This window comes from Oryctolagus cuniculus, chromosome 2 (assembly GCF_964237555.1).
Source record: "Oryctolagus cuniculus chromosome 2, mOryCun1.1, whole genome shotgun sequence".
NCBI classification, from domain to species: Eukaryota; Metazoa; Chordata; class Mammalia; order Lagomorpha; family Leporidae; genus Oryctolagus; species Oryctolagus cuniculus.
The window spans coordinates 175,295,292-175,316,058 of record NC_091433.1 but is presented as its reverse complement, the minus strand read 5'-3'; the positions used below and the strand labels follow the sequence as shown (position 1 = coordinate 175,316,058).

Here is a 20,767-nt window from a genome sequence, read left to right as displayed (position 1 = left end):
CAGCAGGTGATAGCTTGGATCCCTGGGTCCCTGTCACCTATGTGGGAGACTGAGGAGTTCCAGGTTCCTGGCTTTGGCCTGGCTCAGTCCTGGCTATTCCAGGAAGCTGGGTGGTTAATCAGTGAATTGAAAGGTCTCTCTGTCTTTCAAATAAATTTTACAATCACATTTTTAAAGGAGGGTCTCTTGCATTAAATGCTTTTCCCTGGAGGATAGATTTAATATTCAGACTGAACCAACACTTGTAACAACACAGTGAGTACACCTGCCTCTGCCATATGATTTTCCTCACTTCATTTAATCCTCAAACACCTTACGGCGTGTGGGAATTGCTACCTCTTACAGACGATGAAAGAAGGGTTAAACACCAGATCACACCATCGTTGTGTAACAGTCAGATCCGGCTCTCTGCCTCTTGAATTTTATGGTCTTTCTGTCCTCCTATAATACCTCACTGGTGTATGTGTTTGCTTTATGTACATTCCTATTCATAGGTTCAGTTTTTACAAGATTTTCATCACCCCCGAAGAGCTGAACCTTTATTAGTTTGGTAGGACTGATATAGCAAAATACCACAGATTGGGTGGCTTACACACAAAATCTATGTCTTACAGTCTTAGAGGCTGGAACTGCACGATCGAGATGTTAGCAGGAGTGGTTTCCAGGGAGGCCTTCCTCCTGGACCTGCAGGGGGCTGCCTTCTGGCTGCCTCCTCACATGGTTATCCCTTTGACAGGCAGGCCCATGTGTCTCCTCTTACAGTGACACCAGTCATATTGGCTTAGGGCCCTACCCTAAAGGTTCGGTCTTAACTTGATTAGTTTATAAAGAACCCATCTGCAAATGAAGTCACATTTGGAGGTACTGGGGGTTGGGACTTCAATCATGAATTTTGGAGGGACATAGTTTAGCCCTAACATCTTGAAGCAGGTTAAACTTCCCTATGGTGGCAGAGGTTTGAGGTCCCAGCTATACAAATATATTCCCAGATGGAATTCCCAGTTCCTGGCTTTGCCCTAGCCCAGCGTCTGCTGATGTGGCTGTTTGGGGCGTGAACCAATGAATGGAAGATATCTCTCTCTTTCTCTCCCCTGCCTTTGTAACTCTGCCTTTAAAACAAAAACAAAAAAAACAAACAAAAAAAACAACTGTTTTAAAATGAACATATTCTGCACAAGTCCATAGTTTACCTGAGATGGAGGCTTTTCTGTGGGGAGAGGAGGTGATGGAGATTGAAGAGGGTATTTATGTTTGAAATAAAATACTTTCCTAAACTGCTTTTCTTAAATGATTACTGAACTAAATCCTATTTTAGAAAATTATGTAATCAAGATATATTTTGGTACCTTCTCCAATTATATAACCATGATCAATTTTTTTCTAGTAAGCACTTTTGTTGAAAGGCCTTTAAAAAAAAAAAGATTTATTTATTTATTTGAAAAAGAGAGAGAGAGAAAGAGACAAGTGATCTTCTATCTGCTGGTTTACTCCCAAAATGGCCACAATAGCCAGAGCTGGGCCAGGCCAAAGCCAGGAACCAGAAGCTTCTTCCAGGTCTCTCACATGGGTACAGGGGCCCAAACACTTGGGCCAGCCTCCACTGTTTCCCAGGCACATTAGCAGGGAGCTGGATCAGAAATAGAGCAGCCAGGACTTGAACCAGAGTCCATATGGGATGTGGTATTGCAGGCAGTGGCTTTACTTAATACACCAGAACACCAGCCCTGAAAGGCCTTGATTAGAATATTTGGACTTATTTTTTGAGAAATGTCTTCCTTTCCTTAGGATCTGTTTTACTGAATTACATATCTTGTTTCCTTGAAATGAAAAAACAGTTCAGATTTCTTTCTTAAGAATGTTTGGTTTACTCCCTAGAAGATTTTGAAATAAATTAAAATCAAGAGATGTAAGAGGACAGAATTCTTGTAGTTATTACTCACTGGTAATAAATGTTAGTTTCCTACAAGCTGTTCCATCCACTGGTTTACTCCCCAGATTACTGCAACAGCCAGGGCTGAGCCAGGCCAAAGCCAGGAGCCAGGAACTTCATCCAGGTCTCCCACATGGGTGGCAAAGGACCAAGTATTTGGACCATCTTCCACTGCTTTCTCAGTCCATTTGCAGGGAGCTAGATCAAAAGTAGAGTAGGGGCAGGTGCAGTGGTGTAGTAGGTTAAGCCTCCACCTGTGGTGCTGGCATCCCCTATGGGTGTTGGTTCATGTCCCGGCTGCTCCTCTTCCAATCCAGCTCTCTGCTATGGCCTGGGAAAGCAGTAGAGGATGGCACAAGTGCTTGGTCCCCTGCACCCGCATGGGAGACCCAGAAGAAGCTCCTGGCTCCCGGCTTCAGATCGGACCAGGTCTGGCCATTGCGGCCATAAAAAGAGTAGAGTAGCTGGGACTTAAACTGGTGCCCATCTGAGATGCTGGAGTCACAGAGGTGGCTTTACTCCTACACCACAATGCCAGACTTAATAATCTTTTGACCTTAGAAACTAATAAAGATACTTGTTAAGGGTCCATAGATGGACATTCTCATGTCAAAGTCCTGCTTCCAGGAACCTTCTGTGGAGTTTATCAGTGTAGAGAAGAGACATTCTCTCTCTCTCTCTCTTTTTTTTTTTTTTTTTTTTTTTTTTGACAGGCAGAGTGGACAGTGAGAGAGAGAGCAGAGAGAAAGGTCTTCCTTTTCTGTTGGTTCACCCCCCTAAGTGGTCGCTGCAGCCGGTGTGCTGCAGCCGGCGCACCGCGCTGATCCGAAGCCAGGAGCAAGGTGCTTCTTCTGGCCTCCCATGCGGGTGCAGGGCCCAAGCACTTGGGCCATCCTCCGCTGCACTCCCTGGCCACAGCAGAGAGCTGGCCTGGAAGAGGAGCAACTGGGACAGAATCTGGCGCCCCAACCGGGACTAGAACCTGGTGTGCTGGTGCCACAGGTGGAGGATTAGCCTAGTGAGCGCGGCGCCGGCCGAGAAGAGACATTCTACAAGTTTGGCTTCACTTTCTTGAGGAAATTTGTCTCTTTTTATCATCATGGTTTTGTTTCCCCTCTAGAGGTTACCCCCCAAACGCCCAGAACTCCCTCCAACTCTAATGAGAATGAAGGATGAGCCTGAAGTAGAAGAGGAAGAGGAGGAAGAAGAAGAAGAAGAAGAGAAAGAAAAGGAGGATCATAAAAAGAAAAACTTGGAGGATGACAGTAGGCTACAGCAGGAGACCGAGCCAGAAACAGTGCAGGAAACAAACCCTCTCCAAGAACTCACAAGTTCTAAAGAAACAAAAACCCCTGGTAATGTCTCTTCTTCCTGTGCTGTTCAGTGGGGCAATTATGCTAACACAATAGGACTGAAAAAGCAAAGCGAGTTCTTGTCTGTGCTACATTGACCCTGCAGTGGAGATGGACTTCTTGGTTGTCTTCCTTTGATTGCCAGTCATTATTTATCTCTGTTGCAAATTAAGAGCAAGCATTGCCAGTCTGTTCCAGAAATACAAAAAATTGAAAGCTGTGGAATCCGAAGCCATAGCTGCTGTGGAATAATCCTGAGCTGTGGCCACTTTATGATTTCGAGTAGGGTAGACAGTAGAGCCTAATCAAGTTGGTCTCACTCAAGTCTCCCCTTACTCATTTTTCCTGCCTCCATAATTGTACCTAGTGGACTAAGGTTCTCAAGAAGGATCAAGCTTCATTCCTATTTTTATTTATAGTACCTAGGATACAGCCTAGCATTTGATATTCTCACACTTTGGCAAAGATTTAATAAAAAATATTTAAAGAAGGAATTGATTGATTTTTAAATATATTTTTTTCTGATTGTGAAAGGAATATGGGTTCATTTTATTTATTTGAGAAGTAGAGTTACAGACAGTGTTGCATCCTCTGGTTCACTCCTCAAATGGCCGCAATGGCCAGATCTAGTCCAGTCTGAAGCCCGGAGCCAGGAACTTTCTCTGGGTCTCCCATCTAAGTGCAGGAACCCAAGGACTTGGGTCATCTTCTACTGGGAGCAACTGGGACATGAACCTGCGCCCATATGGGATGCCAGCACTGCAGGCGGAGGATTAACCTACTGTGCCACAGCGCTGGCCCCAGGAACGTGTGTTCATTTTAGAAATTTTAGATAATAGGCGCCAGTGCTGTGGCATAGTGGGTAAAGCCGCTGCCTGCGGCACCAGCGTCCTGTATGGGTGCCAGTTCGAGTCCTGGCTGCTCCACTTCTGATCCAGCTCTCTGCTGTGGCCTGGGAAAGCAGTAGAAGATGGCTCAAGTACTTGGGCCCCTACACCTACGTGGGAGACCTGGAGGAAGCCCCTGGCTCCTGGCTTCAGATCGGCACAGCTCTGACCATTGCGGCCAATCAGGGAGTGAACCAGAGAATGGAAGACCGCGCGCTCTCTCTCTCTCTCTATCTCTCTCTCCCGCTCTCTCTCTCTCTCTCTCTCTGCACCTCTCCTTCTCTCTGTGTGTAGCTCTGACTTTCAAATAAATAAATAAATCTTAAAAAAGAAAGAAATTATAGATCATAAATTAAAATCTTTGACCATACATTAAAGTCCAAAGATGGAAAAAAGAATCTGCAATCCTACCCCTAAAAATTATTGTTTATCTTTTTAGTGCCCCCTTTCCTTTGTCAGCTGCAGGAGTTATTTTCCTGTAGGTTGGCCAGACTTCTTAACAATACTAAAATCTCAAAGAAAATAGGAAGCATAATATGAAAAACAATAAAATTGGCATTAAATGTATGTAGGAATGCATGCACATCTATTTCCAAAACAATGGTTTGGCTGCAGAAACACTAGGCCTGGTGTGAGCTGTCTGAGAAACAGAAAGGTTATTGTTTCCTTATCTGTGAGAAGTAAGGCTTTTGTATTTGCATTATCTTTTGTTCAGTTATTGCAAAATGCCTACCCTTTTAAGAAATGTATGAGTACTTTGTTTACCAAGTCTGGTCTTTGATCCATATTAGCAGAAAAGGAAGCAATCAACATTTTAATATTTTTTATTCTGTTAAGGGACTAAAATAAACATGTGTGTATAAAAATAACAGATTTTAAAACTTACTTTATAAGATAAAGTAATAGGGACTGGCATTGTGGCGTAATGGGTTAAATTGCTACCTGTAGTGCCAGCATCCCATATGGGTACCAGTTCAAGTCCCTGCTGCTCCGCTTTTGACACAACTCCCTGCTAATGCACCTGGGAAAACAGTGAAGGATGATCCAAGTGCTTGGGCCCCTGAACCTACATGGGAGAATACAATCCCAATGATGTTAAATACATACATACAAACAAAAAAGGGAAAAAAGCTTAGAGTAATTCCTCAAATGCTGCAGATTTATTATTACTTGGTCTTTTTATTTTTTAGATTTATTTTATTTATTTGAAAGAGTTACAGAAAGAGAGAGGGAGAGACAGAGAGAGATCTTTCATCCACTGATTCACTCCCCAAATGGCTGCAGAGGCAGGGCTACGCCAGGCAGAAGCCAGGAGCCAGGACCTTCTTCCGGGTCTCCCATGTGGGTACAGGGGCCCAAGTTCTTGAGCCATCTTCTACTGCTTTCCCAGGCCATAGCAGAGAGCTGGATGGGAAGAGGAGCAGCCAGGACTGAACTGATACCCATATGGGATGCCGGCGCCACAGGTGGAGGATTAACCTACTACGCTACAGCGCCAGCCCCAAAATATTATTTAAAATATAATTTTAATAAGGGGAATATAACATACATATGCCATAATTTATTTAAATAATTATTAAATTTATAGGTTTTATGTTGTAATTTTTATGATAAATGTACTTATGTATAATAAGTCTCACTATTCAACTGTGATTTTTAAAAATGTGTTCCTAGAAATACAATTTTTAGGCTAAGAAGTAAATTTTTTAAGATTTTGGTAAGTATTGCCAAAAGATTTACCTTAAAGTTGGCTAGTTATTTTATTATTATTTTTTTGAGATTTATTTATTTGAAAGAACATCAGAAAGAGGGAGAGAAACACATCCATACATACAGAGGGTGAGAAAGATCTTCCTTTTGATGGTTCACTCCCCAAGTGGCTTCAACAGCTGGGGCTGAGGCAGGCTGAAGCCAGGAGCCAAGAGCGTCATCCAGGTCTCCCACATGGGTGTCAGGATCCCAAGCACTTGGGCCATCTTCTGCTGCCTTCCTAGGTGCATTAACAGGAAGCCGAGTTGGAAGCAAAGTAGCTGGGACTCAACCCAGCCCTCCAATATAGGATGCCAGTGTCATAAGTGGCAGCTTAACTCATTATGTGATGATGCTGGCCCTAAATTTTTTTAAGTGGAAAGCGAGTGTTCTCTGTTGCACACTTGGAGGCAGATTTATTGAAGACCTTAGTAAGGTTAACTGAAGCTCATGATCGCAAAACTGGATGATTAGGTGTATACTTAGCTTCTCTTGCTTTTGTTTTCTTTGGCTTTCCACCATGAATTCAATATTAACAATAAGCCTTGGTACTGCTTTTTGTAGAAATCATGTCTCATCTCAGCCACGAGGAGCAGAATCAAGAATATCAAGAGCTCAGTGAAACAGCTTCATGTGTCGAGGAGCCCTCAGGTAAGTAGGACAGCAGCTCCTTTGCTGCTCTGCACACAGGCAGCCACCTGGTTTCATAGGGGAGGGCTTGGTAACTTACCTGTAAGGCAGCAGCATGGAGAAGACCAGTCACTAGGTAGGTGCTGTCTTCAGGGCCCTAGACAAAACTGGAACATAGGAGAGGTTTCTGTTTGGTGCCATTCCATTTGCCTTTTTTAAAAATATATACATATATTTTTAAAGATTCATTTTTTTTCCTTGAAAGTCAGTTACACAGAGAGAGAAGGAAAGGCAGAGAGATCGAGAGAGAGAGAGAGAGGTTTTCCATCCGCTGGTTCACTCCCCAGATGGCAGCAGCGGCCAGAGCTGTGCTGATCCGAAGCCAGGAACCAGAATCTTCCTCTGGGTCTCCCACATGGGTGCAGGGGCCCAAAGACTTGGGCCATCTTCCACTGCTTTCCCAGGCCACACCAGAGAGCCGGATTGGAAGTGGAGCAGCCGGGTCTTGAACCAGTGCCCATTTGGGATGCGGGCACTGCAGGCTGCAGCTTTACCCACTACACCACAGCACCAGCCCCTTTCTTTATTTGAAAGGCAGAGTTACAGAGAGAGGTAGAGACAGACAGACAGAGAGAGAGAGAGAGAAGTCTTCCATCCACTGGTGTACTCCCCACATGGCTGCAAAGGCCAGAGCTGAGCTGATCTGAAGCCAGAAGCCAGAAGCCAGAAGCCAGGGGCTTCTTCCAGGTCTCTCATGTAGTTGCCGGGGCCTAAGTACTTGGGCCATCCTCTGCTATTTTCCCAGGCCAGAATAAGGGATGCTGGATCAGACATGGAATAGCCAGGGCATGAAGCGGTGACCATTTGGGATGCTGGCGCCACAGGCTAGGGTTTTAACCTGCTGCACCACAGCACTGGCCCTGCCATTTGCTTTTTTTAAAAAACGTTTCTTCTGCCTTTTGGGATTTCCTGTCCATGCCCCACAGAGCACATAATACCTTGATACTTCCCTCTGCCCATACAAAGTCCTCTGTAATTTTACATCTCCCAGAGTTGAATATGTGCCTATTGTGCGAGAGATTCCAGAACTACTAAAAGAAATTGATTGAAAGGTTGACCCATGGGGCTGGTGCTGTGGCGTTGCAGGTGAAGCCGTCACCTGCAGTGCCAGCATCTCATAGGGGTGCTGGTTCAAGTCCCATCCAGCTCTCTGCTATGGCCTGGGAAAGCCCAAAATGACCCCTGCACCCACGTGGGAGACCTGGAGGAAGCTCCTGACTCCTGGCTTCGAATTGGTGCAGCTCCGTCCATTGCGGTCAATTGGGGAGTGAACCAGTGGATGGAATACTCTCTCTCTCTCTCTCTCTCTCTCTCTCTCTGTCTGCCTCTCCTCTCTCTGTGTAACTTTGACTTTCAAATGAATAAATTAATCTTTAAAAAAGAAAAAAGGAAAGGCTGACCCATTAAAAGATTTTACCTGTAATGGGTGAACTCTGGAAAGTAAAGGCAGCTTCGTTTTCTGTTACTTTTTCACATGGTATAATTATATGCAAGCTTGCAGAATATCCTTAGAATTTAAAAACTAGGATTACCAGTGAAGGAAGATATCTCTCTTCTTAATACAGTTTTTACAGTGGTAGAAGGAATTTTTGAGAATTGGGTTGTCATTGACATGTTTTCTTTGGAATTTTTCTTTTCTATTTTACTTATTCTATAAATAGTGATTACTACCTTTTTTCTCCCTTAAATTAGCATCATGTAATGAACATGAGGAAAACAGAGGTGAATTGAAGAAAAAGAAAACTGGTCCAGGCAAAGTAAGTACTTGACTTCTCTGGAAATAAATATGAATTCCCAGGGTATGTGGTTGGCTCAGCAGTTCAGCTTCTACTTGGATACCCTCATCTCAAATCAAGATGCCTGGGCGGGGCCGGCGCCACAGCTCACTAGGCTAATCCTCCGCCTAGCGGCACCGGCACACTGGGTTCTAGTCCCAGTCGGGGCACCAGATTCTGTCCCAGTTGCCCCTCTTCCAGGCCAGCTCTCTGCTGTGGCCAGGGAGTGCAGTGGAGGATGGCCCAAGTCCTTGGGCCCTGCACCCCATGGGAGACCAGGAGAAGCACCTGGCTCCTGGCTCCTGCCTTCAGATAGGTGCGGCGGCGGCCATTGGAGGGTGAACCAACGGCAAAAGGAAGACCTTTCTCTCTCTCTGTCTCTCTCTCTCTCACTGTCCACTCTGCCTGTAAAAAAAAAAAAAAAAAGAGCCGGCGCCGTGGCTCAATAGGCTAATCCTCCACCTTGCGGCGCCGGCACACTGGGTTCTAGTCCCGGTTGGGGCGCCGGATTCTGTCCCGGTTGCCCCTCTTCCAGGCCAGCTCTCTGCTATGGCCAGGGAGTGCAGTGGAGGATGGCCCAGGTGCTTGGGCCCTGCACCCCATGGGAGACCAGGAAAAGCACCTGGATCCTGGCTCCTGCCATTGGATCAGCGCGGTGCGCCGGCTGCAGCGGCGGCCATTGGAGGGTGAACCAACGGCAAAGGAAGACCTTTCTCTCTCTGTCTCTCTCTCTCACTGTCCACTCTGCCTGTCAAAAAAACAAAAAAAACAACAACAACAACAAAAAAGATGCCTGCGCAGCTGGCGCTGCAGCTCACTTGGCTAATCCTCCTCCTGCGGCACCAGCACCCCGGGTTCTAGCCAGCACCCTGGGTTCTAGTCCCGGTTGGGGCACCGGATTCTGTCCTGGTTGCTCCTCTTCCAGTACAACTCTCTGCTGTGGTCTGGGAGGGCAGTGGAGGATGGCCCAAGTGCTTGGGCTTCTGCATCCGCATGGGAGACCAGGAGGAAGCATCTGGCTCCTGGCTTCGGATCAGCGCAGCGCGCCAGCTGTAGCGGCCACTTGGGAGGTGAACCAACGGAAAAGGAAGACCTTTGTCTCCTTCTCTCTCACTGTCTAACTCTGCCTGTCAAAAAAAAAAAAAAAAAAAAAAAAAAGCCTGGGTTCAATTCCTGGCTCTGCTAATGTGTACCCTGGGAGGCATGTGATAGCTCAAGTACTTCGGTCCTTGCTATCCATGTGGGAGACGTGGATTGAGTTCCTGGGTCTCAGGCATTTCAAGAGTAAACCAGCAGATGGGCTCATTCTTTCTCTCTCAAATTAAAAAAAAAAAAAAAAAAAATCCCTTGTGATGGACCACATCTCATCTAGGACAGTGAATTTTTGAAGATTGACTTAACAGACTTCCCAACAGCCTTATCCCCCTCTAGAAATCTAGGCTCTCTTTTATTTTTATTTTTGTATTTTCTATTCTTGTCTCCATCTACCCTGTTCTCTCTAACCACTTCATAGAAGCTACTTCTTTTATTAATTTGTGATTATTTCTTCATTTCCTAGTATGCCATGCAAAGACCTTTGAATAACGTATTTTTAATTTCCTCCTTTTATTACACCAAATGCAAAATATAATTCATTGTACATTTTTTAGCCTATCATGGAAATTGTTGTTTATCAGTATATTGAGAGCTTCCTGCTACATGAATATAACCTAATTAGTTCACTATAGAGGGATGTTTGGATTGTTCTAGTTTATTACAGCAGTGCTATTATAAGGTAAGTTTTGGGGCTGCTCCACTTATCCAGGTCCCTGCTATTGCACCTGGGAAAGCAGCAGAAGATGGCCCAAATACATGGGCTCCTGCTCTCATATGGAGGACCCGGATGATGCTCCTGGCTCCTGCCTTGGGTCTAGCCCAGTCATGGCTGTTTTAGTCATTTGGGGAGTGAGTCAGCAGATGGAAGCTCGCTCTCTCGCTCTGTCCCTCTCCCTCTCCCTCTCCCTCTCCCTCTCTCCCCCTCACTCTCTCCCTTTCTGCCTCTCTACCTCTCCTTCTTCCCCTCTTTCCCCCTCTGTAACTCTGCCTTTCAAATAAATCAATCTTTTTAAGAGAAGAAAGAAGAAAATGTTAAGTTTCCAGTAATGGGATTTCTGGGTTGTGTTGGGAGGCCCCCAAGGCCACCTTCAGGTTAGGAAATTCACAAGAGGACTCACAGGACTCAGCATGTGGTCATACTTGCAGCCATGATTTACTGCAGCAAATGGAAAAGGCACATAGGACGAAATCTGGGGCAAGTGTCCCTTCCAGTGGCATCACACAGGACAAGCCTAATCTTCCTAACAGTGAGTTGTGACAGCACATGTGAAATACTGCTGCCTAGGGAAGCTTATTATCAATGCCTGGGAATTTTAATAAGCTCCAATCACACAGGTATTCCTTGCTTGGCATGTACTCAAGTTTCAGACTCCCACAAGGATTTTGTGTTTGGTATCAACCACATTGTTTGTACAAGCATTTTAGACACAATGAGCCACTCTTATCAGTTAAAGTAGTGGTAACTCTCCCAAAATCCAGATTCTCAGACTCCAACCAAAGGCCAACCTTGTAAGCAGGATTCCAGGGGATAGCATTCAGATTTGCTCATTTAACTCTTCTATACCTAGATCAAAATATAAATGCCAATTTCTTTCTCTGGAGGTACCATTTAGCACTGATGCCCTCATGTTAAGTGTCCTGCTTTTTTTCTTAAATCTTAATTTATTTAAAAGAGAGAAAGAACGACAGATCTTTAACCTGCTGGTCCACTCCCCAAATGCCCACAACAGCCAGGACTGGAACAGGCCAAATCCAGGAGCCAGGAACTCAACTAGTTGAGCCATCCCCTGCTCCTCCTAGGAAGCTGGCATGGGAAGTGGTGCCAGAACTCAAACCGAGACACTCCTGTGTGAGATGTGGGTATTTCCAGGCAGCATCCTAACCACTGCACCAAATGCTTGTAACCTGATTACAGTTACCCCTTTCAGAAGCGTCACATCACTCTCACTGGCTGAAAATCAACTTCTTGAGGCTTTATGGAGAAAAAAAAAATCAGTTCACAGAATGCTTCCCCAAATAGATTACTTAATATCATTAATAGAAACTGTTCTGTTTCAGTTTTTGTTTGCTTACAGGCACAGGGACAATTTTTTTTAAAGATTTATTTATTTTTTTTTCTTTTTTTTTTTTAAACTTTTATTTAATGAATATAAATTTCCAAAGTACGACTTATGGATTACAATGGCTTCCCCCCCATACCGTCCCTCCCACCCACAACCCTCCCCTTTCCCACTCCCTCTCCCCTTCCATTCACATCAAGATTCATTTTCGATTATCTTAATATACAGAAGATCAGCTTAGTATACATTAAGTAAGGATTTCAACAGTTTGCTCCCACACAGAAACATAAAGTGAAAAATAATAGATGATTTTTTTTTTAAATGATGAAATCAGAGCAGACCTATTGTCATGTTTAATCCCAGTGAGAGTCAAGTTGGGAATTGATAATTTCTTTTTTTTTTTTTTTTTTTTACAGAGGATCAGTTTAGTATGCATTAAGTAAAGATTTCAACAGTTTGCACCCCCATAGAAACACAAAGTGAATTATATTGTTTGAGTACTCGTTATAGCATTAAATCTCAATACACAGCACATTAAGGACAGAGATCCTACATGAGGAGTAAGTGCACAGTGACTCCTGTTGTTGACTTTACCAATTGACACTCCTGTCTATGGCATCAGTAATCTCCCTATGCTCCAGTCATGAGTTTCCAAGGCTATGGAAGCCCTCTGAGTTCTCCGACTCTTATCTTGTTTAGACAAGGTCATAGTCAAAGTGGAGGTTCTCTCCTCCCTTCAGAGAAAGGTACCTCCTTTTTGATGACCTGTTCTTTCCACTGGGATCTCACTCACAGAGATCTTTTGCCAGAGTGTCTTGGCTTTCCATGCCTGAAATACTCTCATGGGCTTTTCAGCCAGATCCGAATGCCTTTAGGGCTGATTCTGAGGCCAGAGTGCTATTTAGGACATCTGCCATTCTATGAGTCTGCTGAGTATCTCACTTCCCATGTTGGATCACTCTCCCCTTTATTTATTCTATCGGTTAGTGTTAGCAGGTATTAGACTTGTTTATGTGCTCCCTTTGACTCTTAGTCCTTTCATTATGATCAATTGTGAACTGAAATTGATCACTTGGACTAGTGAGATGGCATTGGTACATGCCACCTTGATGGGATTGAATTGGAATCCCCTGGTATGTTTCTAACTCTACCATTTGGGGCAAGTCAGCTTGAGCATGTCCCAAATTATACATCTCTTCCCTCTCTTATTCCCACTCTTATGTTTAACAGGGATCACATTTCAGTTAATTCTCAACACTTGAGAATAACTGTGTATTAATTACAGAATTAAACCAGTCATATTAAGTAGAACAGATAAAAAAAAGATTTATTTATTTATTTTGAAAGAGTTACAGAGAGAGGGAGAGACAGAGAAAGATCTTCCATCTCCCACTGCTTCCCAGGTGCATTAGCAGGGAACTGGATTGGAAGTAGAGCAGCTGGGACTCAAACTGTCACCTGTATGGGATGCTAGAGCTGCAGGCAGGCCTAACTCACTACATCACAACCCTGGCCTCGTAAATGAATTCTTCTGAATAAAATAATCCATCTTTTCTTTGCAGCTCCCACCAATACTTTCTTCCAAATATCCTGATGATGACCCAGACTACTGTGTGTGGGTCCCACCTGAAGGTAGATTGTTTCTCCTTGCCTTATCCTCTGAGACTGATTTATTTATATTGTTGAATAGATGATATATAGATATATAGATAGTTTTTGGCATTGTAAATATTTTGTTTTATTCACAGCAAAAAGCTATGATTATAAAAGTCAGTGAGATTATAATTTTAAGTATGTATATATCATATATATACATATATAAAACATACATGACAATAACAACACAAAAAATAAAGGAAGGGGGAAAACTATATTGTGATGTATATTTAAGGTTCCAAATAGAAAAGCTATAAGAGTATTTACTGGAAAGTATCCCTTCTGGTGGAATAGGTAGATTAAAAGATCTAAAGAGAAAGAAATGTCAAGCCAGTTTTGACACTTACTCAAGCAGACAACTGTTAAAAAATAATGGGTCACTCAGATAATTCTGAATATTAGCTGAATATTTGATGATACTAAGAAATTATGGTCACTTTTTTTTTAAAGTGTGAATGATGTTAAATTTTTTTTTGAAAAATCCTGAGCTTCTAGTAACATATGTGTAAATGTTCAGAGATAGGATGATTTCTGTATTTACGGTGAAATAATCCAATGGTGAAAGATGAGGGAAGGTGGAAGAGGATAATAGATGAAATAGGAGTGATAATTGTTAAAGTTGGGTGATAAGAACATGGAAGTTCATTCTGTTTTTCTATTTACTTTTCATGTATTTTAAATTTTCTCTATACAGTTGAAATAAAAATGTTCTGGGTATGCATTACCAATCCAATTTTTTTCTCTAAACACATTCAAATATTATCAGTTTCTTATTAGTTCTTGTGTTTATATGTACAATAAAGTACATAGCCGGCGCCGTGGCTCAATAGGCTAATCCTCCACCTTGCGGCGCCGGCACACCGGGTTCTAGTCCCGGTTGGGGCGCCGGATTCTGTCCCGGTTGCCCCTCTTCCAGGCCAGCTCTCTGCTATGGCCAGGGAGTGCAGTGGAGGATGGCCCAGGTGCTTGGGCCCTGCACCCCATGGGAGACCAGGAAAAGCACCTGGCTCCTGGCTCCTGCCAGGATCAGCGCGGTGCGCCGGCTGCAGCGGCGGCCATTGGAGGGTGAACCAGCGGCAAAGGAAGACCTTTCTCTCTCTGTCTCTCTCTCTCACTGTCCACTCTGCCTGTCAAAAAAAAAAAAAAAAAATAAAGTACATAGTATTTCACCACTTTTTTTTTACACAAATGGAAGTATAATCTGCACCTTGCTATTTTGCATTTAGCACTATTTTTTTCTTTTTAAGATTTATTTATTTGGGGCCAGCAGTGTGGCATAGTGAATTAAGCCACCATCTGCAGCACCAGATCCCATATGGATGCCAGTTCGAGTCCTGGATGCTCCATTTCCAATCCAGCTCCCTGCTAATGTGCCTGGGAAAGCAATGGAAGGTGGCCCAAGCACTTGGGCATGTGGGAGATCTGGCTGAAGCTCCTGGCTCCTGGCTTTGGCCTGGCCCAGCCCTGGCAACTGCTGCCATTTGGGGAGTGAACCAGCGAATGGAAGATTTGTCTCTCTGCCTCTGCTTCTGCCTTCCTCTCTGTAACTCTACTTTTCAAATCAATAAATAAATCTTAAAAGGATATAAGATTTATTTATTTGAAATGCAGAGTTACAGGCACATGGACAATTTTTTTTAAAGACTTATTTTGAAAGCGTTACAGAGAGAGGGAGAGAAAGAGAAAGATCTTCCATCTGCTAGTTCACTCTTCAGATGGCCTCAAGGGCCTGGGCTGGACCAGGTTGAAAGCAGGAGTCATGTGGGTGCAGGGGCCCATTTCAGGTTTACCTGCTATGCCAGAACACTGGCCCCAGACTTAGCACTTTATGAAAATCCTTCCATAGCTAGTTACAGAATTCTTGGTTTTTTTTGTTTGTTTTTTAATCGCACCATAGTTCCTTTTTATGGTATGGCTATACTTTTCCTTAAACAGTTCTCCCAGTGAATATTTACTGTTTCCAGTCTTTTGCAATTAAAAATAATCTTTCAATAAATAACTTATAACATTTATAGTTTTAATATATATATTTATAATATACAAGGTACTTCAAAAAGTTTATAGAAAATTGAATTAAAAGACGCTTATTTTGGTGTAAAAAAATTTTGAAATCTATGCATAGTTTTTTCATAGAATGCATTTCCCATAAATTTTTTGGTGGTTCCTTGTATAAAGCATAGAGGTGCATTGATTAAAAAAAATTCATGAATGTTAACATGCTAAATCAAAGGCATGAAATTTTTAAATTGTTATAAATTGCATTCTATAGAAAGTGTATCAGTTTTGTGATCATATATATTCCCTTAAGGAATGTGTGAGATGGGTATTTCCCCAATATGCATATCAGCATGTTGCTTTTCATTTTTTTCTTTTTTATTTTTTTTAAAGAGTTTGTTTATTTATTTGAGGGGTAGCGTTATGGACAGTGAGATGGAGAGATAGAGAGAAAGGTCTCCATCTGCTGGTTCACTCCCCAGATAGCCAAAACAGCTGCAGCTGAGCAGATGCAAAGCTAGGAACCAGTAGCTTCTTCCCAGTCTCCCATGCGAGTACAGGGGCCTAAGTCCTTGGGCCATCTTCCACTGCTCTCCCAGGCCGCAGCAGAGAGCTTTATCGGAAAAGGAGCAGCCAGGACTAGAACTGGTGCCCATATGGGACGCCAGCACTACAGGCAGAGGATTAACCTACTGCACCACAGCGCCAGCCTCTACATGTTGCTTTTCTTCTGAGTGGTGTTTCTAATATACTATTTAAAATTTTTTAAATTAATTTATTTTTACTTATTTGAAAGGGAAAGAGACAGAGACAAAGAAATTTTTCCATCTGCTGATCTACTCCCCAAACTCCCAGAATAGCTGGGCCTGGGCCAGGCCAGTGCCATGAGCTGGAAAATGGGAACTCAGTGCAGGTCTCCCACATGGGTGGCAGTTACCCAAGTACTCGAGCCATTACCTGCTGCCTCCCAGGGTGCCCATTGGCACGAAGCCAGAATTGGTAGTGAGCCAGGACTTGAGCCCAAGTATCCCAATAAGGAAGTCTTAACCGAGTGCCAAATGCCCACCCCTCTAGCACACTATTAATGAAATTTGACAGCAGTGTTTGCTTTCTTGTCTGCTAATAAGAGTAAGAGTGAAAAAGAAGACTGTATATGAGAAATTACACATAGAAACTAAAATTTCTATCAGAAGAAAACTCTCTGTGTTTTACTTTTGGCCTTCTGGTTTTTTGGATATCTTTTCCCTCCTAACTCTGGAAGAGTAAATGAATCTCTTTCTTTTCATGTGCTGCGATCCAGGGCAAAGTGGAGATGGCAGAACCCATCTTAATGACAAGTATGGCTACTGATTGCTTCAGAATCCCGAAGGAAGACCCATGGACATGCAGCCTGGTACATCTGGGATATGTTTCACACTTAATAGGCAGAGAAGTTCAAATGATGGTAAAAGCTTGTGACTGGCCTTTTCGCCCATGCTCTTGGTTTTCTAAATTTTATCTGCTCATTTGATTCTCCTGAATTTGGTATTTATGTTTAAAAGTATTTGTGTATATATGTAAAAAGGAAAGCCTATACTTTGAGAATTAGTAGTGAAAAACATGACCCTATTAAAATGATAAGGCAAAGGTGTCCTAATGTGGATTTAAGGTTACAGTGTCTTTTGTTAAGATTTGGGGACTATGTTTTTCCTAAGCAGTAGAGTGTATCTGGCAGTTAGGTTGTAGGATTCATTGGTAACTCCTCCTCCTAACAGGTGAAATAAGAGATTATTTCGAGTGTGACGCGGATGTTCCACTTACCACTGGAATAAACACAGATTCACCATGGGGGCTTCCTGCTGCCTCCAGTGGTGATCATCCTGCCAGGTTTGAACACAGCCCCTGACTTACCAGGTTAACCGTAGCACCACCTCATGCAGGCAGGCACTAGCCCTGATCAAAATTCAGTAGTTGCAGCCATTTGGGGAATGAACCAGCAGATGAAAGATCTCTCTCTGTAACTCTGTCAAACAAATAAATAAATCTTAAAAAAAAAAAAAAAGAAGAAGAAGAAGAAGACATATAACTATAAGTTCTGGGGATGGTAGATATTGTCTTGTGTCTAGAGATGCTGAAAGCAAATGGGACTCCATATTCCAAAAATAAAATCTAAATGGGTAACTTACAAGCTAGGATCAGTAGTTGGTGGACTTGATTTAACAGCGGTGGTTGGTAGGACTGGACATGACGCTTAGCTCCCTTTTACTAAACAGGAGACTGATCAGATGTGTGAAATTCCGAGTCTGAGTTGTGTCATCTGTGAGGCAGGGACAGCAGTGGGGCAGCAGTGCTTCCTGCTCCCAGAACTTCAGATTTGTTCTCAGGCCCAAATGAGATGATGTAGGTGGAGGTACTTTCGGGGCTTTCAAGATATGGGAATGGTTACCACAAAAAGGGGATGTGGATCCTCACCTCTGGGCCTGACTTGCCTCATCTCTGAAGGAGGAGGAAGGATTAGAACAATCCCTCGTGACCTCGCTGCATGTTAGAATCCCCTGGAGAAAAATTTTAGATTTTTAATTCTGACACTTGGGTCGGACCTCAGACCAGTGTAATCAGAGGCAACCCCTCTTAAAAGTGCTCCAGGTGACCCTAAATGTACAGCCCGTGTTGGAGAACCCCTATAGCACTTTATTGTGTAGCCAACCTTTTCTGTTTAGGGCCAGATGCTTTAGGCTTTGCAAACCGTACAATCTGTCACAACTGCTCAGCTCTGCTGTTGTAGTGCAAGCATAAATGAGTGAGTGTGTGTTTATAAAAACAGTGCAGGCCAGATTTGGCCCACAGACTACATAGTTGGCTAACCACTGCTCTAAACTGATTCATCTTCAAGTCTTATATGGCTCAAGATGTTCTTCATGCCATCTTTACAAAATAAGGTATGTCCTAGTGCATGGGTATTTAAAAACTGTATTCAGAAGGCTAATTATCCCCTCCTGAACTGTATGGGTTGCAGTTTTATGGTTACCAGAAATCAGGGTAATCCAGTCTCTTTTCTCAGAAAGAACAGTAATTAGTCTTGAAAAATAAATTCTGGGGCTGGTACTATGGCATAGTAGGTAAGCACCAGCATCCCATATGGGCAGCGGTTCAAGCCCTGGCTGCTCCATTTCTGTTCTAGCTCCCTGCTAATGCAGCTGGGAAAGCAGTGGAGGATGGTTCAAGTGCCTGGGCCTCTCCATCCATGTGGGAGACCTGGAAGAAGCTCCTGGCTCCTGGCTTCAAAGTGGGCCAGCTCTGGCCAATGCAGCCATTTGGAGTGTGAACCAGCGGATGGAAGACTCTGTGTGTGTGTGTGTGTGTGTGTGTAAAACTCTGCATTTCAAATAAAATAAACACATCTTTTTTTTTTTTTTTTTTTTTTTTTTTAGATTTTATTTATTTATTTGAGAGGTAGAGTTACAGACAATGAGAGGGAGAGACAGAGAGAAAGGTTCTTCCCTTGGTTCACTCCCCAAATGGCCTCAACAGCTGGAGCTGCGCTGATCTGAAGCCAGGAGCCAGGAGCTTCTTCCCAGTCTCCCACACAGTTGCAGGGGCCCAAGCACCTGGGCCATCTTCTACTGCTTTCCCACGCCACAACAGAGAGCTGGATTGGAAGAGGAGCAGCCAGGATTAGAGCCAGCACCCATATGGGATGCCGACGCCACAGGCAGAGGATTAACCTACTGCACCACAGCACGGGCCCCATAAACACATCTTTAAAAAGAAAGAAAGCTGGATTCTGTTAGAGCAGGAACACAACAGACAACTGTGTGCATGATGCCCTGGTCAGTGTCCTGGCCTCCCCAGAGTTCTGTATCGCCTCTGTCTCTGTTTAACAAGCAATAGGAATCCACTGGGGCCTTAGTGACATTGAAAAAGAATGGTCAGGCTGCAGTGTGGAGAAGGGATGGAAGAGGGCAAGAGGATGTCAGGAGGCTAGGTGAGGGATTATGAGGGCTTGACCTAAGTGGGGGTTGAGCTGGAAAGGGTATTTTTAAAAATATTTTAAAAAATAGAATGGGTGATGGGATTCTCTGTGGATGAGAGGGAAGGCATCTAGGACTCCCAGATTGCCAGCTAGTATATCTGAGTGGATGGTGGCTCATAGTGAGGTCAGAGAAACATTGAAGGGCATCGCCTGCAATGCGAGCATCCTGTACGGGTGCCGGTTCGAGTCCCGGCTGCTCCACTTCTGATCCAGCTCTCTGCTGTGGCCTGGGAAAGCAGTAGAAGATGGCCCAAGTGCTTGAGCCCCTGTGTCCCAGGCTCCTGGCTTCGGGTCGGCACAGCTCTGGCCGTTATGACCATCTAGGGAATGAACCAGAAGATGGAAGACCTACCCCCCTTTTGTCTCTCTGTAATTCTGCCTTTCAAATAAATACATAAATCTTAAAAAAAAAAAAAAAAGAAGTGTTGAGGTTGAAATGCAGAAATTTTAAGTTCAGTTTTGGACAAGTTAAGCTTGTTGCCCTTTAGATACACTTAAGTGAAAGTGTCAAGGAAGCAGTCAGACATCTTGGATCTTGGTAGAGAAACCTGGAGGATGGTTGTGGTTTCCAGCAAATGAACCTAAGAGTCAGACTGGTGAGGTTACAGACCAGGTGACAGACAAGAACTGTGCGGGCACCTCCCAGTCTTAGAAGGCTGGTCTCCTGGGAAAAATTTCCTGGTCATGGGTTCTCATTTATTGGGCAAGAGTAGGGTGGGGGTGGGTAGTATGTGTGCCACAGTGGGCAGCATTTTGGGGAGAAAAGGTCAGGGTATTTAACATTAAGTCTCTCTGTTCACTCTTGTAGTTTTCTAGGGGTCTAAATTTTTTTTTTTTTTTTTTTTTTTGACAGGCAGAGTGGACAGTGAGAGAGAGAGAGACAGAGAGAAAGGTCTTCCTTTGCCGTTGGTTCACCCTCCAATGGCCGCCGCGGCCGGCACAGCACACTGCACTGATCCGATGGCAGGAGCCAGGTACTTCTCCTGGTCTCCCATGGGGTGCAGGGCCCAAGGACTTGGGCCATCCTCCACTGCCTTCCCGGGCCACAGCAGAGAGCTGGCCTGGAAGAGGGGCAACCGGGACAGAATCCGGCACCCTGACTGGGATTAGAACCCGGTGTGCCGGCTCCGCAAGGCGGAGGATTAGCCTAGTGAGCCGTGGCGCTGGCCTAGGGGTCTAAATCTTATGTAGAAAGGCAAAACTGTGCTTTCTTAACTATTTTGTTTAATTAAAAATTACCAGTAATATAGCTACATTTATTTAGTTCCCCCAGTGTGCAGGCAGTGCACTAACTGGTTGATGTGCATTTTCATTTCATCTTGAGTTGTTGAGGTAAGTACTGTAATTTCCTTCAGTATATAGTGGAAGACACTGAGGCCCAGGAGGATAAAACTTTTTTTTTTTTTTTAATTTATTTGAGATGTAGAGTTACAGACAGAGAGGGAGAGACAAGAGAAAAAGATCTCCCATCTGCTGGTTCACTCCCTAAATGGCCTCAGTGGCCAGAGCTGAGCAGATCTGAAGCCAGGAGCCAGGAGCTTCTTCCAGGTCTCCCACGTTGAGTAC

The 20,767-nt window shown here is 43.9% G+C and overlaps 1 protein-coding gene across 1 annotated transcript in view; it reads left to right on the top strand.

The window, feature by feature from the left end:
* The window catches only part of SLC4A1AP (solute carrier family 4 member 1 adaptor protein), a 45,687-nt gene extending 28,856 nt beyond the window's left edge, over positions 1-16,831 (top strand). The window contains exons 10-14 of the mRNA XM_008254588.4: positions 3,051-3,285; positions 6,483-6,569; positions 8,301-8,365; positions 13,101-13,170; positions 16,490-16,831. Coding sequence (XP_008252810.2) covers positions 3,051-3,285; positions 6,483-6,569; positions 8,301-8,365; positions 13,101-13,170; positions 16,490-16,539 — 507 coding nt within the window. The 3' untranslated portion in view covers positions 16,540-16,831. The remainder of the gene's footprint in view (positions 1-3,050; positions 3,286-6,482; positions 6,570-8,300; positions 8,366-13,100; positions 13,171-16,489) is intronic.
* The last annotated feature ends 3,936 nt before the right edge of the window (positions 16,832-20,767 follow it).